The sequence below is a fragment of the Neopsephotus bourkii genome, unplaced genomic scaffold, assembly GCF_033783945.1.
Source record: "Neopsephotus bourkii isolate Nb327-2 ecotype Australia unplaced genomic scaffold, CSIRO-AGI_Nbou_v1 NB_1423, whole genome shotgun sequence".
Taxonomy (NCBI): domain Eukaryota; kingdom Metazoa; phylum Chordata; class Aves; order Psittaciformes; family Psittacidae; genus Neopsephotus; species Neopsephotus bourkii.
The window spans coordinates 1,600,625-1,620,846 of record NW_026901900.1 but is presented as its reverse complement, the minus strand read 5'-3'; the positions used below and the strand labels follow the sequence as shown (position 1 = coordinate 1,620,846).

General features: G+C 41.7%; 1 protein-coding gene across 1 annotated transcript in view; it reads right to left on the bottom strand.

Moving 5' to 3' along the window:
- PTPRB (protein tyrosine phosphatase receptor type B) overlaps positions 1 to 20,222 on the bottom strand; it is a 64,845-nt gene that overhangs the window by 11,724 nt on the left and 32,899 nt on the right. Inside the window, exons 12-31 of the mRNA XM_061368007.1 lie at positions 19,522 to 19,785; positions 18,312 to 18,575; positions 16,183 to 16,446; positions 15,046 to 15,315; positions 14,203 to 14,466; positions 13,088 to 13,351; positions 12,422 to 12,703; positions 10,971 to 11,249; positions 8,946 to 9,095; positions 7,617 to 7,860; positions 6,776 to 6,882; positions 6,183 to 6,282; positions 4,784 to 4,867; positions 4,659 to 4,676; positions 4,475 to 4,556; positions 3,956 to 4,046; positions 2,719 to 2,795; positions 1,799 to 1,933; positions 612 to 734; positions 238 to 401 (exon numbers count right to left, since the gene is read on the bottom strand). Of these exons, the coding sequence (XP_061223991.1) occupies positions 238 to 401; positions 612 to 734; positions 1,799 to 1,933; positions 2,719 to 2,795; positions 3,956 to 4,046; positions 4,475 to 4,556; positions 4,659 to 4,676; positions 4,784 to 4,867; positions 6,183 to 6,282; positions 6,776 to 6,882; positions 7,617 to 7,860; positions 8,946 to 9,095; positions 10,971 to 11,249; positions 12,422 to 12,703; positions 13,088 to 13,351; positions 14,203 to 14,466; positions 15,046 to 15,315; positions 16,183 to 16,446; positions 18,312 to 18,575; positions 19,522 to 19,785 (3,526 nt within the window). The remainder of the gene's footprint in view (positions 1 to 237; positions 402 to 611; positions 735 to 1,798; positions 1,934 to 2,718; positions 2,796 to 3,955; positions 4,047 to 4,474; positions 4,557 to 4,658; positions 4,677 to 4,783; positions 4,868 to 6,182; positions 6,283 to 6,775; positions 6,883 to 7,616; positions 7,861 to 8,945; positions 9,096 to 10,970; positions 11,250 to 12,421; positions 12,704 to 13,087; positions 13,352 to 14,202; positions 14,467 to 15,045; positions 15,316 to 16,182; positions 16,447 to 18,311; positions 18,576 to 19,521; positions 19,786 to 20,222) is intronic.

The window sequence follows — 20,222 nt, the reverse complement described above, 5'->3', positions numbered from 1 at the left end:
TGGTCCCACAGAGACACAGTGGTTCCTGAGAAACATTCTGGAGGGACCTCCAGGGTGAGGTTGTGAGCTAGCATATGCGCCTTGGGAATGCTGCTCTGATGTATCTGGAGACTCAAGCCCATCAGCTCTCTCTCAGATTCTGTGGCTGCCCATGGCCTAACAAGGATGAACATTTGTGATCTTCCCAAGGGTATGCACAAAGGCTCTGTGCTGCTGACCTTTTGGTGTTGCACATACCTGCAGTGCACAATAGTTGGTCCTGTGTCTGGGGTCCTGTTAATATAATCCCTCACAGTTCTGACAAACTGGATCAGGGACTGGGTGGTCTCTGGCACACCATGGTCTGGCCAAACAGTGTAGTGGAAGTGACGAATGAGCCTTGTTGAGTCAAGCTGCTCTTCCTGTTGGGATACAAAGTGTGGGTCATTAGAACAGAGAGGAGGAGGAAGCACACACAACATGCATCCTCAGAGCAAATGCTACAGCTGCCACCAGAGATGACTTGTGCATGATGCAACTGTGCTATAGCAGAAGAAACCTTCCTAATTTAGCCTGCAGGTGCTTTTAAGCCAATTAATTGAAAAAAAAACCACCAAAGAATGCAAACATACACTGCAGATTTTAAACTCTCGTATTGTCCATTCTGGGAGCACCGATTCAGACAGCATCTCAACAATCAGGTCTCCATAGTACAAGGAATCCTGGTCAAGGGGCCAGTAGTGGTCACACTTCACCTGCAGGGACACAGACCAAGACAAATTTAGTGTCAGTAACAGCTGCAAACAATACCTCCATCCAGCACCAGCAGAAGCAGACGTCGGACCTAGTATGCCTGAGGATGAAGGCTGAATTCAGAGATGCTGTGTCCTGCCATGTCAGCTCAACAAACAGGGCCTGGGTTGGAAGAGGGCTAGGATGGAACTAGGAATTCGAAGTTCTCATCACAGATGTCTGTGATGGGCTGAATCAGAAGCATTTCACTGATGCCCTCTCCTGGATGCCACATTTTCTGCACCAGCTCTTCTCAGAACTCTGCCTGGATGAGAGCCAGGCCTTCAGTGCTTGCTTCCCCACTGCTTGCTGAAACGTGACAGTAAGGTCCCACTCAAAGACAGAGACGTGCAGAATGAGAGAGGTGCCTGCCTGCCTGCCTGCATCTGCTTTCACCATCTCCTCAAGAAAAAATGGTAAACTGAAAGCAAGTGTCCCCATATGTGCCGCCAGATGATCACTACTTCAAGTTTGCTTAATCTTTTTGCAGATCTAGTCCCTGTCTTACAAAAGGTGCAGGATGTGGTCATACTTGGGCAGGTGGATAGCTGAGACAGCTAAATAGCCTACCTACACCTGTATTCAGTAAGACTGCTAAGTATGTGAGTGGTCTTTTTGCTACAACAGGGCTCATAGAGACAATTCCATGTATTTAATGATCAACATTTGCTCTCTAGAGATTATATTTAGAGTAGTAGTTGATGTGATAAACAGGTTAGGTTTTTTTGCTGGTGGTTGTCATTCTGCATGGTTCCTATTAGTACTAGAGAGCTAAATCCTGGATTAAAGACCAGAAGCACTGAGGTCTGTTCCTAACTCTAGCCTTGACATGCTACATGATCTTGGGATGGTCACCGCACCCTCACTTCACAGCTTTAATCTGTCTCTAGTCTTTAGATTTTACCTCTCATCTCTTACTGTCTATGTCCTTGACTGGGGCCTTTGGCATTAATGTGATGCAAATAATAAACATAAGCTTCTAACGTGTTAAAACAGTCATTGATAACAAACAAAAGTGACTGCTCACCCGGCCCTTCTCAACACACTGGGTTACCATGACAATATTGTGAACATTTTGCTCCCATGCCATCTTCCAGAACTCATCTTTGGTGCCAGGCAAAGGGCCCTGAGTTGCTATGTATTCCCTGCGGAAACTGTTGCCCTGCAAGTAGAAAGAACATCATTAGTTTCCATAAAGGCAGAAAAAAATGTCTTCTAAAAAATGAACATGTCATGGGTTTGTCGCCAGGGCTCTGCAGCAACAAGGCCCTTTAGCAACAACTGTTGCCTTGGACCCAGAAGAAGGTGGCTGGTTGGAGTAAAGAGAAGGAAGAGACTGCAGCAGTGTATCCTTATTTCTGTTCCTTTTGTGGCAGTCAAAACTCATTGTTCTATTGTGTCCAGCACAGTCTTAAGTAATTTTGGAGCTACTAGGGGTTTTTATTTACTGTTTTTAATACATTAGCTGAGTTCTGGCTTGAAATCTGTATTGCTAAACCCATTGCTATTATCAATCACAACTCTTTGGCAAAGGGCACTGTTTTAATTTCAGCCAGTTTTGCCATTCAGCAAAGTGCCAACACTGTCAGGATGAGCTACAGCTCCACAATGAGGATGCCACCTGCAGTGATAGCTACAGTTGTGGATACTCTATAAAATTAGTGACCTTTAAAATGTGTCCTTAGCCAATTAGACCTGCTATCTTACATAACTACAGCAATCCAAAAAAGTGTCTTTAAGTGCTGCATACATCACTCACAGTTAACTTACTGGCAGTCAGACATAGTCTTTCAGCACACTCACAAAATGAGTTCTCAGACTTTTAGCTCAAGCGAATAAATGAAGGGGGAAGGGAGTCATAAGCATCCAGTTTTATATTCAGTTTTAGATGAAGGACAAATTACCACTGGAGGGAGGACTGTAAAATACCATCCTTGCGTCACTTACTGGTATGTAGCTTGCATTAATGTAGTCTGAGCAAGGGTCATCATCCACATTGGAAAGCTTCACTCTTGATGTATCATCTAGGAAGAAATTGATTAGAAGAGGCTTATGGCTAGGTCTTGGTATTCAGTCCCTCTCCCATCTACAGAAATGCATTTTTGAAAGGACTGGCAGCATTATTATAAGGATTTTATCTGGAGGGCTAATTTAGAGGGGAAACTGTTTATATTTGTGCTGCCTCTTTCACCCACAAGTGCCATGAAGACTTTCAAAGTCTAGGAGATGGATGGGTGAGAAGGAAATAGTGAGTATTCCAAAATTTCTCTGCTTATTTGCGTAGGATTTGTTATGGCAACGAAAGAGCCACAACAGCACACTTTGATCCTCCAGCAGTACTGGAGAGCCATGCCCAGCACTGCCCTTTGAAAGAGTGTTAGTGCTTCACTGTTCCACACAGGTCCTGAGCTAATATGTGTGAGCAGGCCAAATATCCTCCCTCAGTAGAGGACTTTGTGCAGAGGGTGAGAGTGCCTAAGCCACCCGGTCACTGATTCATGAGATAATGTCATGCTGGATCTGAGTCAGGTCTTGTTTCTCGTACATCGTGGGCATGCTTCTCAGCCCAGCACAGCAGGCAGAACACAGGAGATAATGTTAGGCTGTGCTCCAAGCACACACCACATCCAGCAGCAGGGCAGCATGCAGAGTTGGCAGTTTCCTCCAAAACTGACAGATAGGAGATAAAAAGGGGAAACTCTCAATGACAGGTCTTGCCTCAGGAGAATAGGGCTAACGTCACATGTGTGTCTTACCATGCAGAAGCACACTAGCTCTACATTGTATAGTAGGTTTGCTGTGTCCTCTGAAGAAGAAAGATGTGGCAAGGCTGTCAAAAAGCACTGAATGGATGATACCCCGTATGTAAACAATGCTACTGTTATTCTGCTATCCTTGTTATCAGCAGTGGCTTAATGTCCTTAACAGCTGGAGCTTTTTCTCTCCAGACTGAATGATAGTCATTACATCTCTAGTGTGAAATGAAATTACTGGTCTGCGGGAAGCCATTCAGGGCCATGCATCATCTGCCTCCTAGCACCAGAACCTGAGCTGGCAGAGGTATTTTATCTCTGTCAGGATGAAGCAAAGGGATTGGCTGCACTCTCTTTTCCACTAGGCCTGCTGAAAATCGTGAAAAATAGCTGGTGTGATGTAATATTACACAACCAAACCCAAAACTCACAGGGCAATATATTATTGTATCGATTTTTCCCTCTGTTCTCTGGCAGAAGTGCTATGTCACATGTCTGGTTTCGACCCACATCTTTCAAGTCCTGCAAAAGAAAATAGGAACAAAATGTGAGGTAAAAGTAATTAAAGGACTTTATAGCACACTGGGGTGCAGTGCTTAGCAGCTCTCAAGGGCCACACACAGAGAGAATGGGTGGGTTTTTTTAAACCAAACTGAAATTAAATAGCTAATCATACTGGTTTAAAGCAAGCACATGGCTGGCAGGTACTTTCCATGCTTTGTTACACAGATGTGTCACACAAACAAATGCGCCTGACCTCAGGCAGAGCCTGCCAACCTGAAGAGCTGATTTCTGCACTAGGACAAGTGGAGTTCAGGTAAGATTCTCAAACATATTTGTATTTGTGTGAACAAGACAAACAAATTCAGGCCTTTCTAATGCATTAACCCATTGATTCAGCCAGCCCGCCCCTCCACAAAGCAAGTCCTTTGCCTAGATTAGGATCCCACCTCATACTCCTTGGACAGGAGGTAGTTGGAGTCTGCTTGAAGTTTGGTGAAGTGTGCTTCAAAATGACTGACTTTGATTGGACTAGAATATTCAACAGGAGAAAATCACAGGATGAATCACAGTCATAATTTATCCAGTTGGTTATGAAGAAGCTTTTTTAGGTATTGTTATTTTTCTTTTTACCTGGAAGTTTTCCGGTTCCTAGAAAAGATTTCAAAAGAAAAAGAAACACTTCAGTAAGTGAGGGACAGTTCATCCATGATGACATGCTAAAATACTGCTCTTAGAAACAAAACTTTTGACGTTACCCTTTCTGCCCCAAGTTCAGATGCACTGACAGTGGCCTGTCCCTCCGAATGCTCAGCCTTGCTGTAGGTCTCTCATGGCCATTACTGGAATAAAAATGATGGTATTCTGTTTTACTGGTATGTTCTGATACTGCAAGAGCTGCCAATAACATAACTTACATTGGAAAGAAGTTGGTAAGTTAGAAAAAAGGAATTTAAGGAAGTTTTTTTATCTCTTCATCCTTTCACGGCCACCTGCTTCAACTCACGTCCCTTAGAGAACACTTTCTCTTGATGAGCGAAAACATACCAGTATACTTGCAGTGCTGCTGGCTATATAACTCACAAGAAGAAACCACACTCTGAAGTTCAGCTACACCAAAAAAATAAATGCTATGAGCCGTGCAAGGTGGAAAGCACATCAATCTGCACTCTGCTCATTCTCTATATGTCACTGTGTACTGAGATGGTACACAAGTCTATACATGCAAAACCAGACTTAATTTACTAATTTGCCAATGATTTATGCCTCTTTTTTTTGGACGGCACATAGAGGAATACACTGAATTTGTTCACGGAGTCTAAGAACAGCATTGCTGCGAGGTATATCCATCTGGCCAAAAGCTACGACTAGTTGCAAAACAGGTTCTTTTTTCATTCTGGCATCTGAAAAGCAAATTCAAATCAAAACAGACCTAATCTTTTATCAGTAAAAGAACTGAATTTCAGATTTTCAGAGTTTCCCATGTAATGGAAATGTTGATTTTTTTATTTATTTCAGGAACCACAAAGAATTTCACATCAGTAATGTCATTTTTCTTTCATGCAAAATAGTTTAAATGGATAAGGCTTTTTCAAAGTCGAAATAGAGCATTTTACTTAAAAAAAACATATTTGAAGCTCACTATTTAAGCTTCATCTATAATGTGAAATATACAACTGTAACTGACAAAAAAAGAGAAGTAAAGTTTGAAGTAATCTTTTGGACAATGTGGTAATGCCACAACTTAAGATTTTTGAACCAAAATGATAAAGTCTAAATGAACAGTTTCAAGAGCTTCGTATCTACAACAGAGATGAAATTAATTTGCAACATTTCATTTTTGACAACAAATTGTTTGAATGATAAACCAGTTTTTCAGAAATATTCAGACAATTACTGAATACTAAAAGCTACAAAGTTTCACCTATGAGATAAAACTGACTAACATCAGTAAGTATTTGAATCAAGAATATATAGATCTCTTCATATGTAAATCATTAGTTCTATACTTCGTGTACAGAGGACATAGATTTTATCTGTTCAATAGTTCAGTGCATTCCTCCGATTTTATAATTATGCTTTAAATACTGTATTGTTTAAATGAATGTAATTTGACCTGACTTCAGTAAGAGAGACTGATAAAGGCACTCAACTTACCTAACTTTTTGTCTGCAGACAAATAAAGCTGTAACAGCCACTAACATCACAATCAGAAACAAGCCAGCACTCACTCCTTCAATGACTCCAAACAGAGGCTCTAGAAACAAAAATGTACATTTATGTATTTTGAGGAAAAGATATGAAGAATCAAAGAATAAATAGCTTTCAGGGGATATGTTACTAGTAGCTAAAGAAAACAGTTAAATCTAAGGAAATCTGAGGCATTTACACACTTAACTAAAATCTGGCTTTGATTTCTGTCCTTATTTTTAATCCAAACATTACACAAAATCTTTCATTCCCAACACAGTACAAGAAGAGTTTGGTTCTCTTGCACTTTGAAGCTTTCTTAGCGATAGCTTCACTGAGCATCCACCCTTTTCCTCTACTATCAGCAGGTCCACCAATTGGTCATCTGAATTTTCGAACTGAAGCCATGGCTCCAGCCTCACTTCAGAGCAGCCTTCAGGACATGCACAACAACCAGTTTTTGTTCCACTCCTTGCAAATAGTTCTAGGTACCAGAGTGTTCTTAGACACAGTATATAACCATGTGCTACAGTCATTAAAAAAACAAGCCTGAAACTAACCTGCTTCTGTAGTGATGGGTAAAGAGAAGAAGGTGTCTGAGAAGAGTGGTTTAGGGAGTTCCTTTGGGTCTTCACTGAAGAGCTGGGTAAAAGCCCGTATGCTAATCCTAAAATACCAGTACCATTATAGTTAGAATTTATGAGATGTTCAGGACCAACAGCAGAAAAGTAAGAACTCATTTGCCCGTCATAGATAACTAAAACCTTTCCACTGACCAGACAGCTCTTAATGGCATCTGTCTATGTGGCTGTCCGTTAAGTAACTTGCAGACCTCTTGGAAAAGTGTTTGGCTGAGGGAGGGATGTGACTGAGCTGCACCAAAGATCGTGTTTGGTCTCACAGCCTGAGAAATTTCTGAGCCTGATCTTGGCAGACACTCTCTTCTACACTCTACAGCTAACCTGGCCTAGCTCTGGAGCCTCCAGGTTTTTTTAGCTTGTTCCAAAGGACTGGTGTGGGGTAGCGGTGCCTAACAGACCGAGTTAAGCACCCTTGGTTTTCCCATTAAGTAGTCTTCTGACATAGCTGATGGTCTTAAGTCTTTCCAAAGATTTATCAGTTATAGGAGAGCTTCCCATCAAGTTAAAGGAAATAAGCAAGCCTATTCACTGCAGAGTTTTGTATATAATTAACATATTATTCCCATGTTCGTGAAGGACTGATTCATACCTATGAAACGGGGGCATGGATACACGGATAAAGCTTTTATAAATTCACAATGAAACACAAAGAACATCATACAATCCAGTTAAGAAACTATGAAAGCTCAAGTGTATAAGGAACCCAGACAGCACCATACTTAATAATGTGACAGAGCACAACTACCAGCATAAAACTAACCTGTAAGCAGTCCGAGGTTTTAGAGGTCCATCACAGAATTTTTGCTGATCTGGATCACACCTTCCTCCCAGATTTTCCATTTCTCCTCCAAGCTTAATGTCAAAGGTTTTATAATCACTGTCAGGGTTTTCAGCACATCTACTGGCAAAATAATTTGTCTGGTAGATGCGTATAGAGTCATTGTGTTTATACTCCAGGTAGGAAGGTAATGGGTGCTGCTCATCAGGCTTTGGTCCTTCACTACCTACATCATACACAGAGAAAGACAGAAGATTTACATACCACAGCCATTAATGTGATGCAGTTTATAGGCTCAAGCTGTTGACAGACATATTCTTATCCAACTTTCTAACGATTCTTGGAGGCTGCACAGGTTACCTTGCGAACACAAAGCTACAGTGGTTTCTAGTACCAACCTTGTTATTATTTTTCTGGGGAACTTCAGACACCACCAGCTATTTCAAAAAGCAAGTAAAAAAATCCAGACACTGACAAATCTATTGTATAGAGAGGAAAGCTGCAAAAGGAAATGACAGGAGTCCCCTGAACAGAAACTCACAATAATGTGTAAAAGACTCAGGCAGGCAAAGCCATGGCAATTAATAGGCCCTTTCTCAAGAGATTCATGGTCTGCACAAACATGAGCAGACAGCGGAAACACTATCTCTGCTTTTTTTCCTAAGGGCTGATGGACAGAGAGATTCAGAAACTTTCTCAAGGGTCACAAAATACGCACTGGAATGCCAATAAATGAAGCCACTTTTAAAACCAAGGTATTAATTGTTGAGACATCCCTCTGTTTTGTCACACATAGGTCAGCTGCAGAAAAGGAGGTTTGCATGGGCAATTTCTGTTCTGTTATACACATGAAGTCATTTCCTTCAGTTATCAAATACCATCTGGGAGTTGCTACCTTTGCCTTTTCAGCATGTCTTACTGAGGTTCTCTGAAAGAGTTGCCTTACTGTTGCCACCTAACATTCAAACTACCTTTTGAGATCTGTGCATTGCAAGGCAGCTTATTCTGTGTTCACTGGCAACGGCATCCAATATAAGTCTCCTACTGTAGAGTTTTGTTGAACAAACATGAGCATGTAACCTAGAGTACAGAAGCTAATTACTGCTTCTGGCTGAGCTCTGCAGTTGCTACTCTCTGAGAAGACTGAGTTTCTAAGTCTCCAGGGCTACAGAGCAGGGATAGATCCAAAACCTCTAAGCAACTTGGCCACTAAAGGACAAGAAGCTCCTCTGCTGCACGGTGACAGTGGTGTACCTCCCCATGTAACTACATTAGGTGACAGAGAGAATGGTATTAAACGATGACACTTACCATCAGCCTCTCTCACAACCACAGTAAAATACTTCACAGCTCCATTAGTATCACTAAACCAGCTGCAGTTAAAAGTAAAGTTGATAGAGGATTTGGTAATCAGCACTTCTTTTTTGTTCACTCGTATGTCTGGAGGTGGCTGAGGGGGACCTGAGTAATTAAAACCAAAACAAAACAAAAAAGAAGAGAGAAAGCATTAAATATGTATTTGCTGCGAGCTAGACTAGTAAGGGAAATGTAGTTTGTAATAAAGCTCAGCTGACTTGACCCAAATCTCTGATTCTATCCTTTTTGCAATCAAGGACATGCCTTCACCTCCCACTGGGAATCTGCCAAAAGATGAAACAAGCCAGCAGTGAGTTAACCATAGTAACAGTGGCAGCTCCTCAGCAGGAATTCCTGTAGAAGCCCATACGGAAATGCATGAAAGTCTTGCTAAATCTATGAAATCAGAAACTATAGCTGCTAGAAATGACACAGGCTTAAGCCAGGTATTTGGAGGCAACTTAGAAGTTGCCTATTTAAAGCATCTAAATTTCTGCTTTTTCCAGATGAACAGCCTTGAGTCAGCCTTCAACTAGAGAGTACTGTTTTCCAGACTGACTGCAGAATTTCCATAGGGAATGTTCTTCACTTGCGAGAAAGCTATACTTCAAACACACACAGTAGAAGAAAACTGGAAAGTGAAATATGTGTGAAGTACCTTCAGAGGACCACTGGAGTGAAAGTGGGTATTTTAAGGATCTACTTTGCTGAATCTTTTAAAAACTTGTATTACTGAAACTATATTGCTAGTATGGGAAACATATCAAATACGTAAGCAGGTGGCTAAACTTCAAGAGGTTTCAGATTGCAAGAAGAGCCAAGAATTCACGCTTTCCTATGTTGTTTAGCTGCATCTCTTATACGTATGAAGTCTAGCTGCAATTTTCTTGTGTTTCCTAGAGTAGGGTTTCCAGTAATAATGAGAATCTGAGAGAATAGTAGTGTTTAAAGAAAATAAGAATGTGAAACAGCTAACCTTCAATTAGGACTGAGAATCACTTCTTGTGACATGAGTAGCTAGTTGTAACTACATCTGAATTTGTACCATCCTTTGTGGTAGAGGAAGGAGATGACATTGTTGCAATTAAAAGGCTATCCATGCGGGAAGGCAGAAGGTGAGATGGTGACTGAACTCTGTAGCTTACTTAGCTCAACAGCTTCCAAAACCAAAAAACCGTAATTTTTATGATCTAGCATTTCACACCAATGTGGCTTTCAATAAGCAGCTATCAAAGTGTCCCTGAATATAAGCCTCCTGGTCACCTTGTATTTCTGAGAAGTTTAGCCCTAGAGTGGTTCAGGCCCCTCTGTTTTGCTGTGCCACTGAATCCAGAAGTACTGCAAAAAATGGAGCACCTTTAGGGCCAGCAATGGTGGGCTGTTCACCGCAGTGGTCTGGCACTGCAGGGGCATCAGCTGATTCTACCGATACACTCCACTCGGCAGCCTACAGGTAGAGAAACTGAAGAAGCTGTTTCAAAGCACATGCTACGTAAATGTGAGATTCCCCCCTCCTACAGGTGATTTAGTCAGGTAGCACCTCAGAAGAATGTACAGAGCCCCAAAATGATCCAGTGCCACAATCCGATGTCCTCACTGAAGAATATTTGTGCTTAGGATGGCTACCATCCATGAGGGGAAACAGCCAGGCACAGGAAGCCAAAGAGCAACCATGAAGACGGCTAAAGGTGTATGATGAGGACATCTTTGCTGTTGAACATCAGAATGACAGGATAACTTTTAAAGTTTCTCCAAATAAGCAGGTCTGGCAATATAATGAGAGGCAACATAGTTAAAATCCTGCATTGTCCGTCACAACAGGGACCAAAGAACACGTTCACTCTATTTTGGCTGGTGGATTATTAGTACTACACACTGGCAATTACGGAGTTCAGAATTCCTTTTACTGTCTAACCAACACAAGCAATTCCTTACTGCTGCTCACTTCCCCCCTTCACAGCAACTCTGAATTACGCTTACGGTCAATCATTGTGATGGTGCTGTCTTCAACGACTTCACTTGTCATATCTGCAGAATGCACCTTGATGGACACCATGTATTGCTTGTGGGGAACGAGGGTCATGATATTAAGCAGAGATTTGTCTTTGTCTATCCTTCTAGAAAATTCCACTTCATGAGTGTCCATCTTCTTGCATTCGACACTGTACCCATCAAAGTCAGAATCAGGAGGTGTCCAGGAACAGGCAATGGCAGTAGAGGTCTGGGGTCGACAATGAAGACTTTGTATCTTGTCTGGTTCTAGAGGAATGTTGAGAAATTGAAACTTAGTGGGAAAAAGTACAGGCATCATTCTGCTCAGAGCACCTGTTCTGCTCACCCTAGAGCCCTTAGATTCCACACAACCATTTAATCAGAGCAGGAGGCTAGGAACCAGAATTCCTACCTCTCCTGCAAATATGTGCTGCATTATTAGGCAAGGCTAACTCATTTTAGCCATCTGAAATCAGATCTAGTGACATCAGCCTACTGGGTTTGTGAAGCTTCAGTCATTAATTGTGAAAACAAGTAAACAGAAGTCTTAACACGAACAACACCACTGCAAAGCAATGGATTTCTAGAACTCTGCTACAACTTATTTGGAGGTTACGTGTGGTTAACAGAATCAATCAATACTGATACTGTCATCTCATGGCTTCTATGTTTTCCTGGCTAGCATGTGGTATGCCCGTATTACTAAAACATATCACAGAAGTACACTTTATCCATGTAATATCAGAGCACGATATACAACAGGTCACATAACAAAAATAGATTTCACTTTCAGATGGCAGATGTCTACATTTAAGTGATTAAATACAGGTGAAAGAGGTCTCTCGTTTTAATAAATATGCTGATTGGAGTAATGCTATTCAGCTTACTAAACATAGATGTCAATTTGGAGCTGAATCCCACCCCAGGTGACATGAGGGCTTGCCAAGGCTCATTTGTTTTTACAATTCCAGGTCACTCCTTCAAATCAGCCTGCTCCTGAGGTTGATAGAGACAGCTAGAGATTATACAGACCCACAAACATGGACAGAAATGCAGAGGGGTGAAACACTCATTTCAGTTTCAAATCTAATACAGAGGGTTTCATTCATCTCTCCTGTCTGATCATTCAGAAACATTTTGCTTATTTCAATATCCTACTGTCAGAGAAGTTTGGATATTCAGCCTTGTTTTACCCTGAAACTGACTGATTTAGGTTCAAAATCCAAACAGCCCCACTCTGGATGTGTAGACTGTAAGTGTATGTCCATTTTCAATCTTTAAACGATTGACCTTGCACACAGCACGGGCTTAGAATCTAGATGAATTCATCACCATCATCCATAAATTCACTAATGGAAATTACTGACTGTGAAAGGAACTGGTAAGATTTAAGTTTTCCATCTTATCCAGCTGACAGCGTGCAATGGAAACTCACTTACTTGTTCTCACACTTGCAAATTGAGATTGACTGTATGTCTTCCAGCTGTCACCACTGACAGTTCTGACACTGAAGTCATAGAGTCTTCCTGGTCGCAGGCCATAGATGATGCGTACTTTTGATTTGCTGCTGCTATAGGGATTGAATACTGTGAGGGGATCCTTTGGAAGCCACTGCAACTCAAAATCATCGTAGTCTGTCCAGTCTGGAGGACCCAGCCAAGTGATTGATAACGAAGTGTTTGCAACATCAGTGAATGACACGGTGTTAGGAGGGCTGGGTGCTACACAGAAAGCAGGAGAGAAGAGGGAAGGGGATAAAGAGATTCTTACCAAATTTTTACACAAGACATAAAATGAAACATACGTTATTTTCTTCACGCATCACAAAGTTGTTTATATTATCCCGTGTACACAGCTAATCACTGCACCTCTGCTGATGGTTGTGACTTTCACAGATATTACATATTCCTGAGCCTTGAGCTCCTGAGCACTGAATAAAATCACACTCAATTGGTTTAATACCCTTAAGGACATTCTTTATCTTTACACCTTCAGTGACTCTTACAATAAACCCTCCCGCAGAACAAGTGTGTTGCATAGCTGTGAACCAATACAAATGCTGACAGATGGGACTAAACAGCTCCCAAAGCTTTTGTGTTTTTTACCTGTTCTTCCTTCAGCATTTGCTGTGTTGGTCAGGTCACCACTGTGAGTCACCACAACCAGAATATACTTTCTGCCAGGAATGAGCCCCTGGAAATGCCACTCTTTCAGGTCTTTCCTCTGCCACGTTTCTTTCTGTGTCCCATTTGGGTTGTAAAGATTCAGCTCATAGAAGTCAACATCCCCTGCTGCTGGACCCCAGGTGAACCACAGACTGTCTGTCATGTTCCGGTTGGATGCCTTGAGGCCAACAACTGCAGCTGGTACTGAAAAAAAGGGGATGGATATTACTTTATGTAGAACATCTTTAGGGCGAGGAAAGGCAACAAAATCCAGCAGAACTTACACTTATTCTGTAATGACAGCCTTGTAATAAACCAGACAGCCATCACAGCTGGCCAAAAAGCTAGAAAGCATCAGGAAGTGTACCTCAATAGTTTCCTTTCTTATTTTGAAATGCCACTGTCCCCAGAGGAGGCTGAAATGTTTATAATAGATAATTTTGCAAATGTTAAGCAGCTTTTCCCACTCAGTGTATAGAAATATCCAGTTCTGAGGTAGCTGAAGAAAGCACACCACTGTCTAGAGGCACTCTTACATAAGGGTTACTATATAGTGCCTCAGAGGATAAAGAAAGGTTTCACAGAGCATCAGGGTTGCTGAAGCTGCTTAGGAATTTCTGCTTCCTACGTGTGGCTGAACAAACACAGACCTGCAGCCAGAGGTCCCCAGGAGGAACAACTTTTATTTACTGGTAGATTGTCTTCCCCATTAACCCTACCTGCTTTGCCTTTTGGTCTTTTCCACTCATAGACCATGTTTTTAAGATAGGACAAAGACGTTTTCCTTTAACACTTAAGCAGCATACACTGGGATGTTCTTCTCCTGACCTGAGTACCTGGGAACTATTATAAAGGTCTTTGCTCCATTTTCCTCTTGTAATTACGTCATTCAAAAATTACCTTCTTCTTTGTCTAATGCTTTTCATGTATGAGAGCCCATTTTGATATATCTATTAGTTTCTCTAATCTAAAGTGAACAGCAGACTCAGACCAGCTCACTGGTGTCCCCCGTGAGCACCACACCAGAGACAGATGGTTTTCTTAGATGTTCTTGCCTGTTCTTCCAAAGACAGATGACTCGTTAGTGAGGTCCCCACTGTGGGTAACAATCACCATTCGATACATCCTGCCTTGCCGCAGGTTTTGGAATGAACACTGCTGGAGGTGCTGCTCTCCTGAAATCCTGTCATGAAGGGACTTGTCTGGGTTGTACAGGAAGATGTCATATGAATCAAGCTCTCCTTGCGAGGTAGTCCAGCTGAAGGACAGTCGGTCAGTGGTGTTCTCTGTGACCTTCAGATCTGTAACTGCTGCTGGAACTGAAAAGAATAATAAATGCAAGGGTAAATATCAAAATGTCTGGCCACTAAGCTGAACCTTTAATAAAGCAACAACTCATGTCTGGAATACATTTCAATTAAGCCACAAGTAGCTAAGTAATGTCAACAGCAGCTTTCAGAAGCAAGGGGAAAGCATTTACGAGGTGCCATTGAGTCTCTCCAAGACAACGCTTGTGTTTCTCAGCAGGCCTGGTTCTCCAGCCTGCACTCACACAGACCTCTCCATTAGTTTCTGCAAGAAGCTTTCACTGGCTTTCACTCAAGGCTAAAAGCCTTGAGATTTTGAAATAAAAACTTGATGACAATAAAGCATTCAGATAGTTCCATAACAGATGGACTGAAGGAAGCATTCAGCACTCTGGTTTAAGATCCTTATTATGAACCATGGCCACATTATTATGTTAACAATTTCAGATTCACATACCAAGGAAAATGATGTATAAATATCTGGAGTCTGTTATTACTATAATCTTTCCAGAATCAAGATATAAAGGTGATTCATGTATTCAATGGTATCTGACTGAGGGAACTATAAATACACAGAAATGTTCTAATTACCTGTTCGCCCAACAGTTTCTGCTCTTTTACTGAAGAGGCCACCACTAACTGTCAAAACTTGTATTTTATACTTCTTGCCAGCTAATAAATCTTCAAATTTGTGCTGTTTGGCAGTAGCTGGCTCTGATTTGTTGCTCAGGAGGATTCCTTGCTCGTTCAAGAGCAGAATGTCATATCTTTCAGCTACACCAGGAGCTTTCTGCCAGGTTACTAACAAGGAATGACTGCTGTAAGCATGATGGGCCAATAATTCCTGGACAGAGGCTGGAACTGAAAGCAACAATTAAAGGCAGGACATTACTAGGTGAAATACAGATCATTCAATACACATTCAATACACAACTACGAATAAAGTAATTAATAGAAAATATCTTTATTCATTTGCGTGTTCACTTGTGGGAAAGGAATGTCTGTGCATGCGTTTACCCAAGAAAGTAATTCCTAGACATAAATACAATGAGATGAAGTTTGAGAGTAACATGAACATCTGAACTGGGCATGAAGGAGCAATAGATACATATAAACTATCATGTAAAGAGGGAGGAGAGTGAGATGAACTGATGGGAACAGTTAACAAAGGCATGTGAAAAAGAACTGCAAAATAAAGGAGTGGTGTAAAACAATAGAATAGAAAACGTCAGCTAACAGCTGTTGCACACAAAAGCCAAGGCCACAGCAGACACACCCAGGTGTTGGAGAGAAGATTAACTGAAACCAGGGTGTTCCACTGTTTTCTGTGTTCCAACATGCAGTGGAACATTGTACAACAAACCTTGACCATACAAATGGCTCTGCTACAACACAATATTCGACTAAATGGAGCCCTGAAGATATATGTGTTGGATGGGCACAGGCACAGGCATAGGCGGCAATGGAACTGCATGCATCCTGTGAAGGCACTTTGGGCTGGGGACTTGCATTCCACGTGCATTCACTCAGGCAATGCTACTGACATGACTGATCAGTTATTAACAGATCCATGTCTAGGTGTTTGCAAGAGTGAGGACTCACACTCCTTCGGAAAAAAAGCTTGTCACAAATCTTACAATCCCAATAGTATGTTCATAAACATCATTAATACGGTTCAGCTTCTGGGAAGATTTAATGCAACTTGCCCTTGTCTCAAAAGAAACATACTTGTTCTCCCAAAAGCTGCTAAGCTGTTGTGCAAGGTGCCACTGTTAGATTGCACCACCACCCGGTACTGCTCCCCAGCTTCCAACTTGTGAAACGTGTGCTCAGACACATGTTTGGAGACACTCTGAGAATCAAGCTGATGGTTTTGTTGAAATATAGTCACTGTGTAGGAATCAACATCTCCACTTCCAGGAGTCCAGCTCACTTTCAGGCTGTTTGTCATGCCATTAGAGGACACATGAATGTTTCTGACCATGCTTGGAACTGGAAAAAAAAAAAAAAAGGGAACACAAAGACACCTGCTCACATATTTCCTGTTTGATTCAGACTTTCAAATTCCTACATTTTTTATGGCCACAGCAGATGATTCAAAGGACAAAGAGCATCTCCATGTACAAGTCATTTCAATCACAGGTAAATACAGGTAAAGCTGAAGACATTTGTGTAGGATTGTGCCATTTTAGAAAAGCAGTTATGACTTTATAGGAACAAAAGTAAATAAAACATAAGTAAAACAGAAAGAAGCTTCTATGTTCTTTTGTCTGGGTAACCTGCCTGTTTTCCAAATAATGCTTTAGATACACCTTGGAAAATCAGAGACATTTTAGTTAGCCACTTTTGCTAACTAATTTTTGCTAACTAATTTGCTAGCCACTTAGTTAGCCATTTTGCAGTTATAATCACACCCATTCACTTCAGGTGGGTAAAAAAGAGGTGTAAAACAGCTTAAGTTATTTAGCTAGAGATACTAAGCAAACAACTGGCATCATGGGAATAACAGAAACCCAGCACTGACATCTCAATACTATTCCTATGCAACAAATTAGATTATCTGCCAAATATCACAGTATCACAGTATGTTATAGATTGAAAGGGACCTCAAAAGATCATCTAGTCCAATCCCCCTGCCGGAGCAGGAACACCTAGATAAGGTTACACAGGAACGTGTCCAGGCGGGTTTTGAATGTCTCCAGAGAAGAAGACTCCACAACCCCTCTGGGCAGCCTGTTCCAGTGTTCTGTCACCCTCACTGAGAAGAAGTTTCTTCTCAAGTTTAAGTGGAACCTCTTGTGTTCCAGTTTGCACCCATTGCCCCTTGTCCTATCATTGTTTGCCACTGAGAAGAGCCTGGCTCCATCCTCGTGACACTCCCCCTTTATATATTTATATGCACTAATAAGGTCACCCCTCAATCTCCTCTTCTCCAAACTATAGAGACCCAGCTCCCTCAGTCTTTCCTCATAAGGGAGATGCTCCACTCCCTTAATCATCTTAGTTGCCCTGCGCTGGACTCTCTCCAGCAGGTCCCTGTCCTTCTTAAACTGAGGGGCCCAGAACTGGACACAATATTCCAGATGAGGTCTCACCAGGGCTAAGTAGAGGGGAAGGAGGACCTCTCTCGACCTACTAACCACCCCCCTTCTAATACACCCCAGGATGCCATTGGCCTTCTTGGCCACAAGGGCACAGTGTCGGCTCATGGTCACCCTGTCGTCCACCAGGACCCCCAGGTCCCTCTCCCCTACACTGCTTTCTAACAGGTCGTTCCCCAATCTATACTGGAACCTGGGGTTGTTCCTGCCCAGATGCAGGACTCTACACTTTCCCTTGTTATATTTCATCAGGTTATTCCCTGCCCATCTCTCCAGCCTGTCCAGGTCTCACTGAATGGCAGCACAGCCTTCTGGCGTGTCGGCCACTCCTCCCAGTTTAGTGTCATCAGCAAACTTGCTGATAGTACACTCAATTCCCTCATCTAAATCATTGATGAATATATTAAATAATACTGGTCCCAGTACTGACCCTTGAGGCACTCCACTAGATACAGGCCTCCAGCTAGACTCCGCCCCATAGACTACAACTCTCTGGCTTCTCTCCTTCAGCCAGTTCACAGTCCACCTCACTACCCGATCATCCAGACCACGCTTCCTCAATTTAGCTGCGAGGATGCTGTTGGTAGCTGTGACACTTGTTTATTAAGCACAGATCAAATTGGCTTAAGTACTAGTGTGATTTTCAATGAGATATACCATCATTGTGCCAGTATTACAGGAGCTCAGATAAGATCATGGTTCACTCTTAATTTTATATGCCTCATTCTTTCCTCTAAATATCATATTATTTCTTACTTGTCAGGCCTTCTATGAAAGTAGCACGTTGTGCATCTCCACTGATGGTCAAGACAAGAATTTTGTACAGACGTCCTGGAGTCAAAGCTGTGAACCAATACTCCTCAATGGTGTTCCCAAGGAAAATAGGTGGGAAGATCTTCATATCATTGAAGAGCAGCTGAATCTCATACTTATCAACATCGCCCTCAGCCTTTGACCAAGTTACCTGCAGATCTTCTGTGCTCCTGTTACTAAGAGTCAGTTCCTTCACTGACTCCGGCACTGAAGAAAGATAGAAAACTATTCAGTACTTATTAACAGATCACAACAAAAAGATAACAGCTCTGGTGCCATGCTCCAGCACTAAAACTTTTCATTCAGTTCCCTAGGAGAAGCAGTAGATGGCACTTATTTACAAGGGCTACTGTTTGTGGCTTGCACGGTATCTAACCCCAGAAGGTCCCATTTCAGAACACTGAGTCCACAAACTATCACCATAAAAATAATAAATGGGTAATAATGGAGCCTGCAGAGAATCTGCATAGCCAACAAAAGTTGAGTAGGATCTGCATGTACAACAAATGTTGTACAAAGAGGCCTGAGCTAGCAGAGACCCAAGGCAATCCATCTATATGCTGCAGCACCCCTCTGAACAGTTCCAAACTCCTGCCAGACACAGGTCGGTTATTTTTGCCCAGTGCTACATCTGTGTTAATAAATTCAGTTTCTTAGCATGGCTCATTAGCTTACATGTAGTGCTAGGTGAAGACAGGCAGACTGCATTCAGGTCCTTTCTGGCTCACAGGTAGTCACTTTACCATTCCTGCCCCATGCTCTCCAACTCCAGTTCTTGGAGTAATTTGAGGAGTGTGAGGTCTAGCCTTTCTTTTTCCTTATACATTTCCATGACCATAAAAAAACCTGTTGTGTACATTCTGGCATAGTTTAAGCATAAATACTAAGTATATGCGAAAATCTGTACACTCTATTTAATTTTTCCATATTTCAAGATTTACTTTCCAAGTTCACAGCACAGATCTCTTCTTTTGTGTTCTGTATATCTGTAACTTAAACATTGGTCATAAACTAAATAAGTATTTGGAATGGCACACATTCAAAGAGTCACACTCAACATTCTGTGTTAAAATCATATGAGATTTTTAGGCCAGCTATGGTAAACAGAAAAAATCCTGGAGCATCTCAAGATGCTTCCAGGGTGCTTACTTACTTGTTCTACCATAGACTCTTTCACTTGTTTCATATTTTCCACTCCTTGTGCTGACTGTGACACTGTATTGCCTCCCTGGGACCAGATTAGTGAACACACATTCATTTTCATCCTTTGGGACACTTTTTGTTTGGATGAAATCATTGTTGTTCTTGATGATCACTTCATAATTATCAAAATATCCAGAGGCATGTAACCAGGACACCTTCAAGTAGTCACTTCTGGCTGAATTGCTGACAGTAAGTCCCTGAACACTTGAAGGGACTGAAAGAAAAACCACAATTAAAGATTCAGAAAGCAATAACTTCCTGAAGTAATGGGAGCTGCTGTAGTGGACTGTATTTGTGGTAATTACCAGACTTTTCTAAGAAGTTGCAAAAAGACCACAGTGTGGATTTAAGCAATACCCTAGCCTCTAAAATAGTAACTGCCACTTCCAGGCTGCTTTATGTCATGTAACAATGGTTTGCCTTTCCAGTTTTTGGTCTTTTGGAACTTCGTCAGCTTTGCTTATAGCAGTGAGTTCCACAGGTTCGCACTAATCTTGAATTTGCTTCCCATTTAAATGTCTGTCTCTTGGATTTTCACTTACATTATGAGAAGACTAAAATTACATTAACTTTACACTCTGTCATTTTAACACCCCTTACCATCTTTCTTCCATTTTACTGGTTTACCAAGTCTTTTCAGCCTTTGAGGAA